The 13,464-nt window shown below is 40.0% G+C and overlaps 1 protein-coding gene across 3 annotated transcripts in view; it reads right to left on the bottom strand.

The window, feature by feature from the left end:
- Positions 1-302: 302 nt before the first annotated feature.
- The window catches only part of cnih3 (cornichon family AMPA receptor auxiliary protein 3), an 84,276-nt gene continuing 71,114 nt past the window's right edge, over positions 303-13,464 (bottom strand). For 2 of the 3 annotated variants that reach the window (XM_085771008.1, XM_085771007.1), the window contains one exon: positions 303-2,037. Coding sequence is in view for 1 of the 3 variants with exons in the window: in XM_085771007.1 (XP_085627133.1) it covers positions 2,010-2,037 (28 nt within the window). In the remaining 2 variants the exon portion in view is untranslated. Of the gene's footprint in view, positions 2,038-12,639; positions 12,697-13,464 lie in introns of all 3 variants that reach the window. The other variant, XR_015035232.1, reaches the window with a different exon arrangement.

Here is a 13,464-nt window from a genome sequence, read left to right as displayed (position 1 = left end):
TAGGAGGAAATTAAAAAAGGAACAACTCTGACAAAGAGGGCAGGTCTTTTGGGAAATTGTGCACAAATTGCACAATGATTTGTGCTTATGTAGCCCCATGTATACAAAATCATAGCACTTGATACAATGACAGATCACCAATAACCTAAAATGTGTGGATGATGAGTTAATACACGTGTGGTATTAAAGCATTAAAAGTTAGATCTACCCGACCCTCCACCTCACCCTACCCTCCGGTGTTCCCTCATGGTGATTCTGCACCACTTGCCCCTTAGATTTTATGTTAACACAAACATCAGGTCTTTGATTTTAAAATACTTTTATTTCATAAACAATATCTAAATTTAACTCGGTTGGTCACATACACGGTAAGGATAGAAAATGCTTGACTTAGAATAAGAGAAAACAACAAGAACTGGGCATTCCCTATCTGATCCTTGAGTTTCAGCTTATACAAAGTGAGGGTGAAGATCTTAAAGAGTGGCCCGGTGGTTAGAAAACTGTGCTACACGTGGAAGATGCAGGTTTAGAGCGCCTGCACTGCTGAAGTGTCTGTGAGCAAGATGCTGAATCCCTGGCAGCTGCAGGGTCTGGTGTCACGACCTCCTGTGTATGGACCTTGGGAATCATGATAGCGTCTTAATATATTCAGACAGTTTAGACAGTTTCTCGAATGTTATTTGCATCATCTGCTACAGTTGCTTTTGTTCAGATCATGTAGAAAGACGGATTAAACGCTAGGCACCTTTCCCATCCTCTTGCTTATGTTTTACCATGGCATTGGCACATGGGAAAATTATACTTTTCTTTAAGATAGAGCAATGGAAGCAAGCCACCAGTACCTCACAAATAGACATAAATAAATCAATTTAAATACTGAAAAGACAACATTTTGGTCCATGGTGTAAATAGTGCTAGAAAAGATTCACATTGTCTCCCCATTCTCAAACAGGGCTTTACATGTTGGAAGACCTTCACCTGTGTGGCTAGACTATCATAAATAATTTCTAATACATAGCCAAATATTGCGAATATTGTGCAAGATCAAAGACACTATTTGTGCAAAGAATGTGTGCTCCTCTACTATAAAAGCTTCGACAGGTTTCAGTGTTTTTTTTTCTTACTTAATGTTGACTTTTAGAAAAGTTTCCCACAATAGAACAACACTAGGACAACACTAAGGAGGCATTTGCTGTATAGAATAGAATACTTTTTGCTGTAGATCAATTAGAAATGCCTTTTGTTAAAGAATACACCAAAAATGCACACGTCACAAAAGCCATTCACGTAATGTTAGAAAGGAAAATCCACAGGCCATGGACTGTATGTGCCGTCTGTGGGAAAATAAAGAGAATCCTCCTCCCTGGTGCTTCCTCCGGAGCTCACTTCTCTTTTCTGTACAGTGTGATCCGTCCGTCCACTCGTCCATCCATCCCTTGTTTCTGCCTCACCGATGGAGCTACGATTGGTGAGACAGGACTGGCCGAGGGCCGGCGAGTGGTGCTGGGCTGGACAGTGCTTCACCATGCTGTGCCTGAGACAAACTGTGTAAACGCTACTGTGCTCTTCGCTGCTCTGGGTTCCCTTCAGTGCTGCTACTGTACAGTGAGCGGTATCACTCCAGAGAACGTGTGGTTATATGTAGATATGTATGTGTGTGTGTGTGTGTGTGTGTGTGTATGTGGTACAAACGTTGGCCAGGCAGTGATTAATTTGGGTCTCGCTATGACCAATCAAACTGTAAACAGCAGATTTAGTCTTCAGTTTTTATATACACTCGAGCATAAAACATGTCCTCGTTCTTCTTTTTTTGGGGTGGGGGGGCAAAGCAGAGAAGAAGCTTCAGCCCCGATGTGTTCATTGTTTGGCAAAAACACATTTTTCTTTTTCTTTTTTTCTTATCGTCTTTCCTTTTAAATTTCCTGTGGGTTCAATTCTAGACGGCCACAACGGCCGTCTGTGGGTCCAGAAGCTTTTCTATTTCTCTGCAGTTGCTGATAAATCAGTTGTTATGAGGTAACCAAGGAGTAGATCATACTGAAACACAAGAAGAAGAAACAGGAAATAGGAAGTGAGCTGAGGCAGGAGGTGATGAAATAAATCTATGTAACAATTCAAGTCATATAAGATAAAGCATTCAAAAGCTCTGCGTGTGTGTGTGTGTGTGTGTGTGCGTTACTTTTCTTGGTGATTCATCTCAATACTGCTGTCTCAGCTGCTTGCACATACTGGGGAGTCAGTTTGTTTGTGGACTTGAAAGAGAGTGGACTTATTCATCCAGGGTTTCTGACAGCATCCATTTGAAGCTTCTCTCTCACAATCTGCATAATATACACTGATGCTGTGTTCACATGCACTGTTTGCTTTCTGCCATTAAGATGTTGATGCAGATTTTCATTGTTTTTTGTTTTTTTAACAATGCCAATGCCATGCCAAAGATCTGTTCTAATTTTTATGTTGCTGTGTTAGAGATCCCACTAGTCACTTAAATGGGCTCACATTATGTAAATCTGGTGATATTTTTTGCAGCAATATGGTTAAAGGTTGACTTTTGAAAGAAGAAAGCTAAATTAATGTGCAAGTCAGAGGAGCCAAACCAGGTTAATGTTTGGTAAGAAAAGAGGCCCCCAGTGGCCCCTAAAGATGACACATTTAGCAATAACAACTATAAACCTCTTTTAAGACTCCCATAAGGACTATGTGACTGTGTGATCATCTATGACAATATGTTCTGTAACTAACATCTACCTTTTGCCTGCATGCATAACATTTTGTAGAAATCCATAAATTGTAGCGTCTGCTAATAGTTTTCAGTTGAGGCATTTGGGAGACATCACTAAATTGCAGCATCTGCCAATAGTCTCCCTGTGCAGGTTACAGAGGAGTGGCCTTGGGCATCCCCGGAGTCTAAGTTTGCCATATGTAGGCTATGCAATAAAATGCACCCTTGCTTAATTTAGTGCTCTCAAATTTTTATTCTTTAAAACTTCTGGATTTTATTGCGCTAGTTGTTCTGGGGCCTGCGTCACCAAATTCAGAGCAAACAAATTAAGTTGCTCATTTTAGCCAATGTTTATAATGTTTTCGTCTACTGATGTGTGAACCTGGCCCTAGAATTGTATTTTGGTGCTTTAAACAACACACCAGCATTAACAAACCCTTTCCTTTTTCCTATCTGTGGCTTTTTTGGTTCCAAAGGCACCATGGTCACTATTTGGTATTTACCATTACATATAATTGTAACTTGTGACCAAAGTGGCAGAAGCTACATCTTAAACCATGACCACACAACAATAATCCTTCCTGGCATGTGTTGTATTCTTTTCTTATTTCCTGCAATATAATGGAAGCAGCTGTGAATAGCTGAATGCAACATAAAAAAGCAAAGGCTGATGAGCATCATGTAATGCAATGAGCATGTATAAAAGAAGCTGTAAAACATACATCACTGCAAAGCAGAAAGATGATTTCACCAGAGAAATGTTTTTTGTTTTTTGTTTTTTTTACATCTTTTAATTTTTTTTTTTACATTAAATCTTTGGCACTGATTCAGTGCTTAAAACACAATGACATTACTCGACCACAGTGGCGTTAACCTGAAAATAGAGGAAACAACAACAGCACAACACCACAGATTGGGAAATCAACACTTGTCCCACAGAGCTGTGATTTGACGAGATCAGGCTGACATCTCACTGTCAGTAACTAATGATCCCAAACTTTTGTGTTCATCCCAGAGGCATGTGAGAGCTGAGGCGACACAGATCAGGAGTGAATGGCTGGTTTCTCCTCAGGGACTCAACCTCCTCCCATTTTTCAGCTTTAACAACCACACTGCTCTGGATGTTCAGTCAGTGTCCAGACTAGTGGAATTACAGTCAGATCAAGCTGATATCCACTGGCTAGTATCTTGGAACTGAGAAAGAAAAAGACACTGTACGGGGATGCCAAAGTGGCTTCACATCTTTACAGCTATAAAGACCTACTGGGCATATGTAATTACAGTAATTAAGTGTACTGCTGTTGCTCAATGACACATATGTGTGCATTTGTTAGAATATAGGTGGGATTTCTGAAATGTTGTTAAGAAAATTGTGAATAGAACAGGAGAGAACTGTGGAAATATAAAGGATCTCAACCATCTCACCCTCAAATCCAGTGGGAAATGATTAAAGACAGTGAAGAGCAGTGGTTGAGTCAAACACACCCCTCCTCGCTCTCACACTTGTGCTTGTGGTTGTGATGCCTGTGTATAAACACACTTCATATGAGTGGTTTTAAGTCATGCTGTATAAAGACTTGTTAATATGGGTAGGTAACTTGTTGGGAACCAGTGTGTAAAAAATATTTTTTTGACACTCTGATGTGAATGGGAACCTTTAAATTGTAAAAGTGTCAAGTGACTAGAAAGCTTTGCTCTGCACCACCCATAAGAGATGGATAGAACATGAAAAACATTGTTTCAACTCTTGATAAGTGCCCTCTGAAATAGTGTGTACCAGACCTTGATGCACCTTCTTCACCATTGTTATACTGTAAATATGGCCATGGCTTTTTTAGGTTTAAGAAAGGATGGTGTTTTGGGTTAAAATAAATACTTCTTCAACATCATACAAACTCTGTTGTTATGGTTACAATAACAATGTGGTTGACTTAGTTAACCATTATACTGTTTTGACATGGAAATTGAACACCATATTCATGTGTCATGGTCTGTTCATCCTCACAGATGGCATACTATGTCACTTTACTTACTTTATTTGTTTATTTGGATGGGAAAGTGCACATTAATGGACATAAAAAAAACATGTAAATGTGCCGGATTGTAGCAAAAGTGCTCATTTCCATCCGGAGTCCCATAAACATAAAAACACAATATGCCAATGACAATGACAATACACATAATAATGTAGACAACAAAAAGACAACAAGACGACTATGACAATGTAAAACATATTGACAAACACATGGGTAGGGGGACCATAAGAGTTTCTCGGAGATAAAGTGCATAAGTGCTGGGTTAGAGTGGTAAGTGCTAAAGGGCAGGAGTGCATAGGTACCAAGTTGTATTGCACGATGCCCTATAAGAATGGTAGATAGTATTGCACAAGGCCCTAAAGTGCACATCAGTTTAAAGTCCCAGCTTGTATTGCACGATGCCCATTACAGCAAGTTGCACAAGCAGGTGTGTAGATATTGCATGAAATGTAATACATAATTGTAATTATCCCCTTGGCCAAGTAGTCAGGGCACATGATCAATTGGAGGCATAGTGACAAGACCGTCAACTGTCACACGTGCTTTTAGTTTTCCCTTGAACATGGTAAAAGTGCTGCTCTCCCTAATTGTGACTGGGAGGTTGTTCCAGATTTACCCACCTTTTATAGATAAAACATATTACTGTTTAGTAAAAGTTGCTGTTTAGTTACTGCACCTTTCTCTTTGCTTCTGTCCTAATTACTATGACCACTAGATGTCATCTAACGACAAAATGTTACCATATGGCCATAGTATCCTGCACAGGTGATATGGGCCTTATTTTTTTTTTTACAGGACGATGGCCACATCACATGAAGTCTATGATATGCACATAAGTTTGATGTCTAACAGATGCTTGTGTTAAACGTAGGCTAAATTCAAAAACACATTCTGTTATTAGTAGTAAATTTATTTTATGTAGATGATGGGCTGCTGTGGGTCAATGGCTGCTCCTGCGTCTCCAGCTGAGAACCAGCAGCACAAAGACCTGTAGCTCTTTACAGCTGCTTCACTTCCTGCACACAGCCTGATTAGAGACATGGTACATTTTAACATGACATACAGTGTGAGGAATTCTGTAATATTTCTCCAGTTGCATTGGACACTGTTGTCAGGTGATACCAGCATTTAGAGTAAAAATGTATTGTATAATGTTTCCAGCTCCAATTAAAAGCCAGGATCAGTGTAAGTGAGCGTGAGATGAATCGGTGCTGAACATGCTTCCTCACAGACACCTTATTACACAGGAACAGCACATGTTAATGAGTTAACATCCAATTATTGTGCCTTTAATTGGAGAGCAGTGCGGCCTCACATGTAATGTGTGAGGTGAAACAGACAGGGGGGGCAGATCGAATTCCCCTCACCTGTTTTTTCAATTTTCAGTGAACACTGCAACATTATGTATCCAGAGCACCTGTTGTTATTTCTGTATTTACGGTATGTTAAACATGTTGTTGCCTATAAATATCTTAACAGTGGTTCATTTTCTCTAATCAACAATCTTTTTTTTTCATTCTTTAAAATAAGATATTTTTTATTAATTGTGCTGTTGTAATGTTTAAGCAGTGTCATTGGAGGAGCCCAGTATCACAAGTGAAACACCTAACCTCTGCGAGTGCTACCAGCCTGATGTTTTCTGCTGGTTCAACGACCCCCTGTGCCCCCAGTGCTCACCTGCTTCAAACTGTTCGTCACCCTTGCCCCCCCAGCCCAGCATGCCCTCCTACAGTACCCTTACCCATCCCTGGACTCTCTGGTCCCCCCACAAACTCTGACCTGCAACTTATACCTGAGATCTGCCTTCACCTACCTGAGCCCTGCCCGTACTTACTTACTTAAAATTACTGCTTGCAAATGTTGTATTCAACATATGCCCTATGCATATACATTTTGGATATTAACATGACAGTACTCCAAAGAACTGCAATTGAAAATTGTCCCAGTGGCTAACACTGAAATGCTCATTAATGTTATCTGTCCTATATTATTGAAGATAAAGAACATGAAACAGGTAACAATGCTACATTTAGATTGTCCCCAGTAAAAAACAAGCCCAAATTGTCTGTGCAGCAGGTTAATATAACATCAAGCGCAACGTCAAGCTCTAAATCAGCATCAACAGTTACTGTTGGCTAGCCTGGTCGCGCCCACACTAGTGACGTCACGCCTCGCAAAAGTGCTGCTGACTGCTAGTCTGGCCAACCGTGCTATTAACTGGATTTCTGTCTCCCGAACTTTCGGGAACTCCACCCTCTTTTTCGAGAGCCAATCAACGTCGAGCCTCTCCAACGGCTCTGGGTAGAGGCGTGTTCAAGTAAGTGACGCAGTAGAGCAGCGACCGGAACCTCATTGTAAACAGCAGCATGGAGCAGCGGACAGCGTTCAACACAGCAGTCGATGCTGTCGATGACGTCAGAGGAAAGAGCGGTGTGATTGGTTTAAGCTCAACACCGCCTATTCTGGCTTCGACCAATAGCAGACTGAGGCATTTGAGGGGGGCGGGTAAACCACACTGTAAAGAATTGACTGTAGAATTTACAGTAAATACCTGGCAAAAAAGTTGCCAGCTAATTCTTGTAAAATCGCAGTTTATTACTGTAAAAATATATTACAACATATTACTGTAAATCTTTTACAGGTTTTTGCTGTATATAAATTACAGTAACTTACTGTTTTCTTTTTTAGAAAACAGCAATTCAATGTAATCTAGTTTACAACTTTTTCTTGTATTCTAATAAATTACAGTAATTACCTGGCAACTAAAGTTGCCAGTAAATACCTGTAAATAAATAATACAATATGTTGTTGTAAAATGTTTTTACAGTTAATATTGGTTTTTACATTAGCTGCTTTGCAAATTACGGTATGCAGATTGTGAATGAAACAAATAATAACACAAGTGTCAGAGCTGCTACAAAATACTTTTATTAAAACTTACAGCATTTTTTTAAACAGATGTGCAAAAGATACATACAGTAACATGAAGAACAATGAAAGGGATAGTTCAACATTTTGTCAAATTGGCCCATTGCCATAATCCGTATAGTTAGAGCAGTAGGTTAATTGCCTTTATTCTTCAGTAAAAGCTGTTTTTAGATCAGTGGAGCAGAGACGTGAGCTGCTCATCTACCGTTATGGAGTAATGGAATTTCTTGGTTTCTCTCATCAAACTCATCACTCATGTGCAGCTCACAACTTGTCCACCAGAGCATTTTGAAGTTGTTGAATTGTGTATTTGATGAGTTTGATGAGGGAAACCAAGAAATCCCATGAGCCTCCATAGCGTAGCTCTGAGCAGCTCACGTCTCTGCTCCTCCGATCTCAAAACACTTTTCACCGACAAATAAAGGCAGTTAACCTACTGCTATGACTATTGGGATTATGGCAATGGGCCAATTTGCCAAAATATTGAACTATCCCTTAAACAATAAAACAACATCATCAAAAAATGGAGTTTACTTGAGGTAACTTGGATACAAACTCTGAATCCCAAATAAACTTTCACTGCAACAGACTGCATAGTCAAATGAAAAAAATATTTTCACCTGAAAATCCCCTTCACCTCTGTGTTTTACTTCAGGTCTTCAGTGGTGGCACTCACTGCATGTGGCTTCCCTTGGCATCCCTCCACCTGTAGCTAAAAGATGCACAAGTTGCAAAATACAAATGCTGAATTAGCCTCACAGTCATTCACACATTGACTCATGAAGTCCATTAAAGCAGGTGACAATGGAGCAAGAAAACCTATGCCAGAGTGTACACTATTTCAGCCTTGTAAATTATCACCTACGAGTGGCTGGTAAAATCTGAGCATTCACTAGCCATTTACAGGTGGACAAAAAAGTTCATTTTGCACTGTGTGTGTGTGTGTGTCTGACTGACAGAGAATGTCACTATTTTCTCGAAGAGTTAAAATATTTACCCTGTGAAATGACATAGCATACTGCTTAGATATTGTAGATCTAGTGTCACCTTTTTTCACATGAAGTTAGAGTACACTGCCATAAACTGTCTGGTAAAACAAATGAGTGGCTGGTAGACAAAGGTCAATTTAGTGTTTTTATTTATTTTCTAAATGAGATTACTGGCTGTAACAAACCCAGGGGGACAAACGTTATGTGGCAGTACATGAAACACATTTTAACTTGCATCCAAAGAAAAGAAACCTTATGCATTGTGTGTTTTCATGTTGCTTTGTCACAAAAACTGTAAATTGTAGGAAATGTTTTTACCTCAAAATCCCCTTCAATAGTGTTTGGTCACTGTGGGCTTCAGTGGTGGTGCTCACTGTGTGTGGATCCATCCAGCTCTGTAACAATATGATGCACAAACTGCAAAACACAAGACAAAGGATTTTATTTACAAATTGTTGCACTGCAATAAAGAACATGCACATTACTATTACACTTTTCTTACCACTTAGGAATAATAATAACTTCTGTTCATACAGAAAATAAACATTTGTCTACATTGTCTAAATTAAATTTATTTAGCTTAGCTGCTAGTTAACTTAGCAGCTAGTTAGCTCCTCTGGCTCAGTGTCCAGAGGTGGCAAAAGTACTCTCTTACTTTCTACTTACGTCGAAGTAAGTTACAGGTAACTTACTTGTTTAAAAAAGACTCTGACAAAACTTGAAGTAACGTTACTGAAAGTTAACCGAATACAACTTTCTCTGCCGACATCAACGTTAGCTGTAATGCTACCTTCACTGGCTTGTGTTAGCCTGTTTATCGGAGAAAGAAATGCGATATGAAGACGATGCAGACTGTCCACGTATTAAATGCTAAATCTGTTTTAGCTAAAGTTATTGGAAATTACCGTCACTGAAACAAACATTACTCACCAATCCGCTGACTTCTTAGCCTTGCTCTGGTGACAGGCTCCTCCATTGCTCCTCTCCTCTCTTCTCCTCTCGGCTCTAACTGCCGACATTCGAATATTAACAATGTTTACCTGTAATTCACATCATCTACAGGCCAGAACACACTTGCTGTAAATTTTACAATATGTAACCGCAGAGTTATGCAGCAGGTTACTGTAATTAGTTTTGACCCATGATGCATTGCGGTATACAGTTAAAAATTGTAAAATGACAAAACAAGAAGATACTGTAAAATTTTACTGTAATTTTTACAGCAATTTGTTACAGTGCAGGTTTGAAGGATGCGCTTTGAGAAATGGATTCTCTTAACGTCTTGGCCAGACCCAATGCTGAGTATCAACATTGGAAAGTCGTGCCAACCAGGCTAACTGTTGGCTGCTTCCTATTGGGAAATTGCATTCAGAGCGCGCTATTTAAACTGCTCTAGCCGACGTCTCCTCCCTTGCTGCTTCCTCTGCTGGCTTTTTTGCAACCCACCTCCACCCCAGCTCCCCCTGTCATCTGTCATGAACCTTATCATTGTATCCATGTTGGTTGCTCTGCTCTGTCTGGGTTTTCTTTGCTGCTGCGCTCCCTGCTTATGCCCTTCATGATGGCTCATGAAGGGCAGGAAGGTGCTCTTCCTGCCTCAGGCTTTCCACGCAAGCACGTGGAAGAGCAGGGGGTTCCAGAACAGTATCATACCGCCAAATGAAACTTGTGCAAGTAAATATAGATTATTTTGACAAATTGGTCCTGACTGAACCACTGTTATTTGTTGCTAGGCAACATCTAGCAACCGCAGTCATTATAACAGGAGTAAAGTGAAGCCCGTAAGAGTCCATGCCATTGGGAGGATGAAGTTGATGGAGAGGATAAAAAATCACACACACAGGAGAGAAGTGTTCGATTCCAACATGAACATCAATATAAAGATCTAGATAATTCTTCTTTGACCATTTTATAAAAGTTAACCTTGCTGCTGTGACAACAAAGACTGTCCACTGGAAAATAGAAAAATGTGAGTGCTGCCCTGGGTCGGAGTAGGGACAACAAGCCACTCAGCTGCTCTTTGAGGACAAAGGATGGATAAGATCATGGATAAAAGGCAGCATAAAGACTGTCCTAGTGCAGATCGGATTTCAAAGTAAAAGACAGTCCAAGACTGACAAGTCCGAGGCACTTTGGGGTTATCAACACGTGAGAAATAAAGGATGTTGCCTCTGACTTTTCAGTTTTGGACTGCCTTTTACTTTGAAACCCGATCTGCACTAGGCCAGTCTTTACGCTGCCTTTTATCCAATGACTGTCCACTGTCGGGTAAATTGTTAGGTTCAGGAAAAAAATGGTGATTTGGGTCAAACTAACTTGAAGTAGCTCTAGTGGATAAAGCTTGGGTTCAGAGCTTGTTTTCTCACTGACCTGTTGTTACTAGAGCTTCAGAGAGAGGGCTGATAGAGGAGATGTAATAAGATGGTTTTTGGTTCTAAAAGCTATAAATACTGTATATCTTCCCAATATCTCTCTCCCATTGTGACAGATCTCGCTCATTTCATGTTAAGCTTTCAACATCTGTGTAGGTAATGAGCCAAGATTAACCTTGTGGGTCTCTCGGTGTGTGTGTGTGTGTGTGTGTGTGTGTGTGTGTGTGTGTGTGTGTGTGTGTGTGTGTGTGTGTGTGTGTGTGTGAGAGAGAGAGAGAGAGAGAGAGAGAACCCATAGAACAGCCAGATTTTCATGCCAGAAAGGAAAAACAATTGCTAAAAAAAAAGTTTGACCTGTAAATGTTCAGCATGTACAGATAGAAAAACAGGCAGCAGCATCCAACAGCATGCTGAGGACCAGGGGGTGAAACCAAGCTGGGAAACAATGAAAATCATCCTGTTATATACAGTATAGGAGGAAAGTATTAGATACCAGCGTGTATCGCATTGCACACAGCATCCCTGTGACATAAACCACAGAGTCAAGGGGAGAAAAGGAAGAGAAAAGAGAATAAAGGTCAAAGGTCACATTCTGATGCAGGGTGTCAGGCAGGGTCTCATTATCATCCAGTGTGAGAAAGAGCTACTGCTGAGGTATGTAACATATGTGTAAACTGTAATACATATTCTACTGTTTCTGGTTCTTCTTTACTCACTGAGGTATCACACTGATTTGTCTTAATAAAAATAATATATGCATCTGCTTGATTCCCTCTGAGTGTCTCCTCTCCTGCTGTGCCCAGATGGACAAAATGAGGAGTTATAGAGTCACTGCAGTGGATCATCTGCACCGGATAAGCTCCAATGAGCAACCAAACAGGATTTTAAATCACCCGTCATTCAGGTGTGGCGATAAGTGCTCAGGTGCAGTGTGGGTTTCATCTGTGGCTGTGAGGGCATGCACAATTTCATTATATGCATACATGGGAGGTTTTTTTTGTTAATTTGTGTATGTATGTGTTTACATGGCAGATAATTATTGTGAGGGAGTGAGGGGATCTGTAGGTCACAGAGGCAGGCGAGTGGTGCTGGAGTGTGTTTGGTTTTTGGGAGCAGTGGAACATGAGGGTCAGTGGCATGAAGCAAGAAAACAGAAACAAGCTGCAACAAACAGGTTTCAGGGCACTTCACTTCCAGTTCAACCTGTCCTGGTTGTTTTTTTTATATATATATAAAAGCATTTTGCATTGACTATCATTATATTTTTATGCAAAGAGGATTCACTTCGTATACTGGTTTGGTTTCACATATACCTTTACCTACACCAGCATTTTGGTTGAATGATGAAATGACTTGAGGTTTTTTAGTGATTTGTAACCATCTGACCAGTGAAGGAAATACCAGTAATATGAACTCCTACAGTGAGGGTTTTTCATGAGTTTCAACTTGAAAGGCAGATAATGGTCAACCAACGCTGATCTGAAAGTTTTTTTTAATCATCTGAAAAATCTAAACTGTGGCAAACAAACAAACTCCTGAACTTGATGGAATTGGAAGTGAAGGCACCGTCGCCCTGCTCTGTAGAGAAGTACCTCACTTCTGCTGCTGCTGTCAGTGGTCTCTAAAAGATCAGATCAATCCAACATGAGCTAGAGCAGGACAGGATGGAGTGAGATGGAGAAGCAAGATGATTTCAGTTCAAGATGGAGCTTCAGTCTGTAGCTACAGACACCCAGTGTCCATGACAGGAACACCAAACAGTATTTACAATGAACTGTACTGTCTTCAGAATTACAGAGAGACCAGTTAATAATGGTGAGGTTAAACCAGTCATTTTTCATGTTTTAGCCCATAAACTACCAATAACTTAGTTACTTAACACCATCTGTAGACCTTTTGCAAGGCTGCCTTCATATTTAGTTACAGCACATGTATGGAATGTGTTGCATTCGAAAATTGGTTGAGATGCAAAACAAAAGTAAGTTTACATCAGCTGTAGTTTATGGTTTAAAACATGCAAAACCACCAGCATGGTCCTCTTAAAGTGGCCTGAAGTGTCTGGTTTGTTGAACCTACAACAGGTGACTGCTCTACCAACTGACTGATGCAGGCACTGGTATGGAAATGGATGAGAACTGAGCATAAATTAATAGATATAAACCAATTATCCTTCTTTCCTTGTTGTCTAATTTCTGCCACTATATCATGCCAGGAGGGAACATACTTGTTGTAATGTTTGCGCGACCTAGCATTTTATGGAAAAAAAAATACTGTAGACACAACAGCAATCTAAAATTACAAAAAAGCTTATGAAAAAGCTAACTTATTTGAGTTAGGAATTTAAATACATTTTCTTTATAGTAAATCGTGATAACATCAGTATCACAATGACTGTGGAATAACATGGAAGTTTAAAC

Source organism: Trachurus japonicus, chromosome 24, assembly GCF_045865225.1.
Source record: "Trachurus japonicus isolate A0001 chromosome 24, Traja_1.0".
NCBI classification, from domain to species: Eukaryota; Metazoa; Chordata; class Actinopteri; order Carangiformes; family Carangidae; genus Trachurus; species Trachurus japonicus.
The sequence above is the reverse complement of the archived record's forward strand: the minus strand, read 5'-3'. Positions and strand labels throughout refer to the sequence as shown.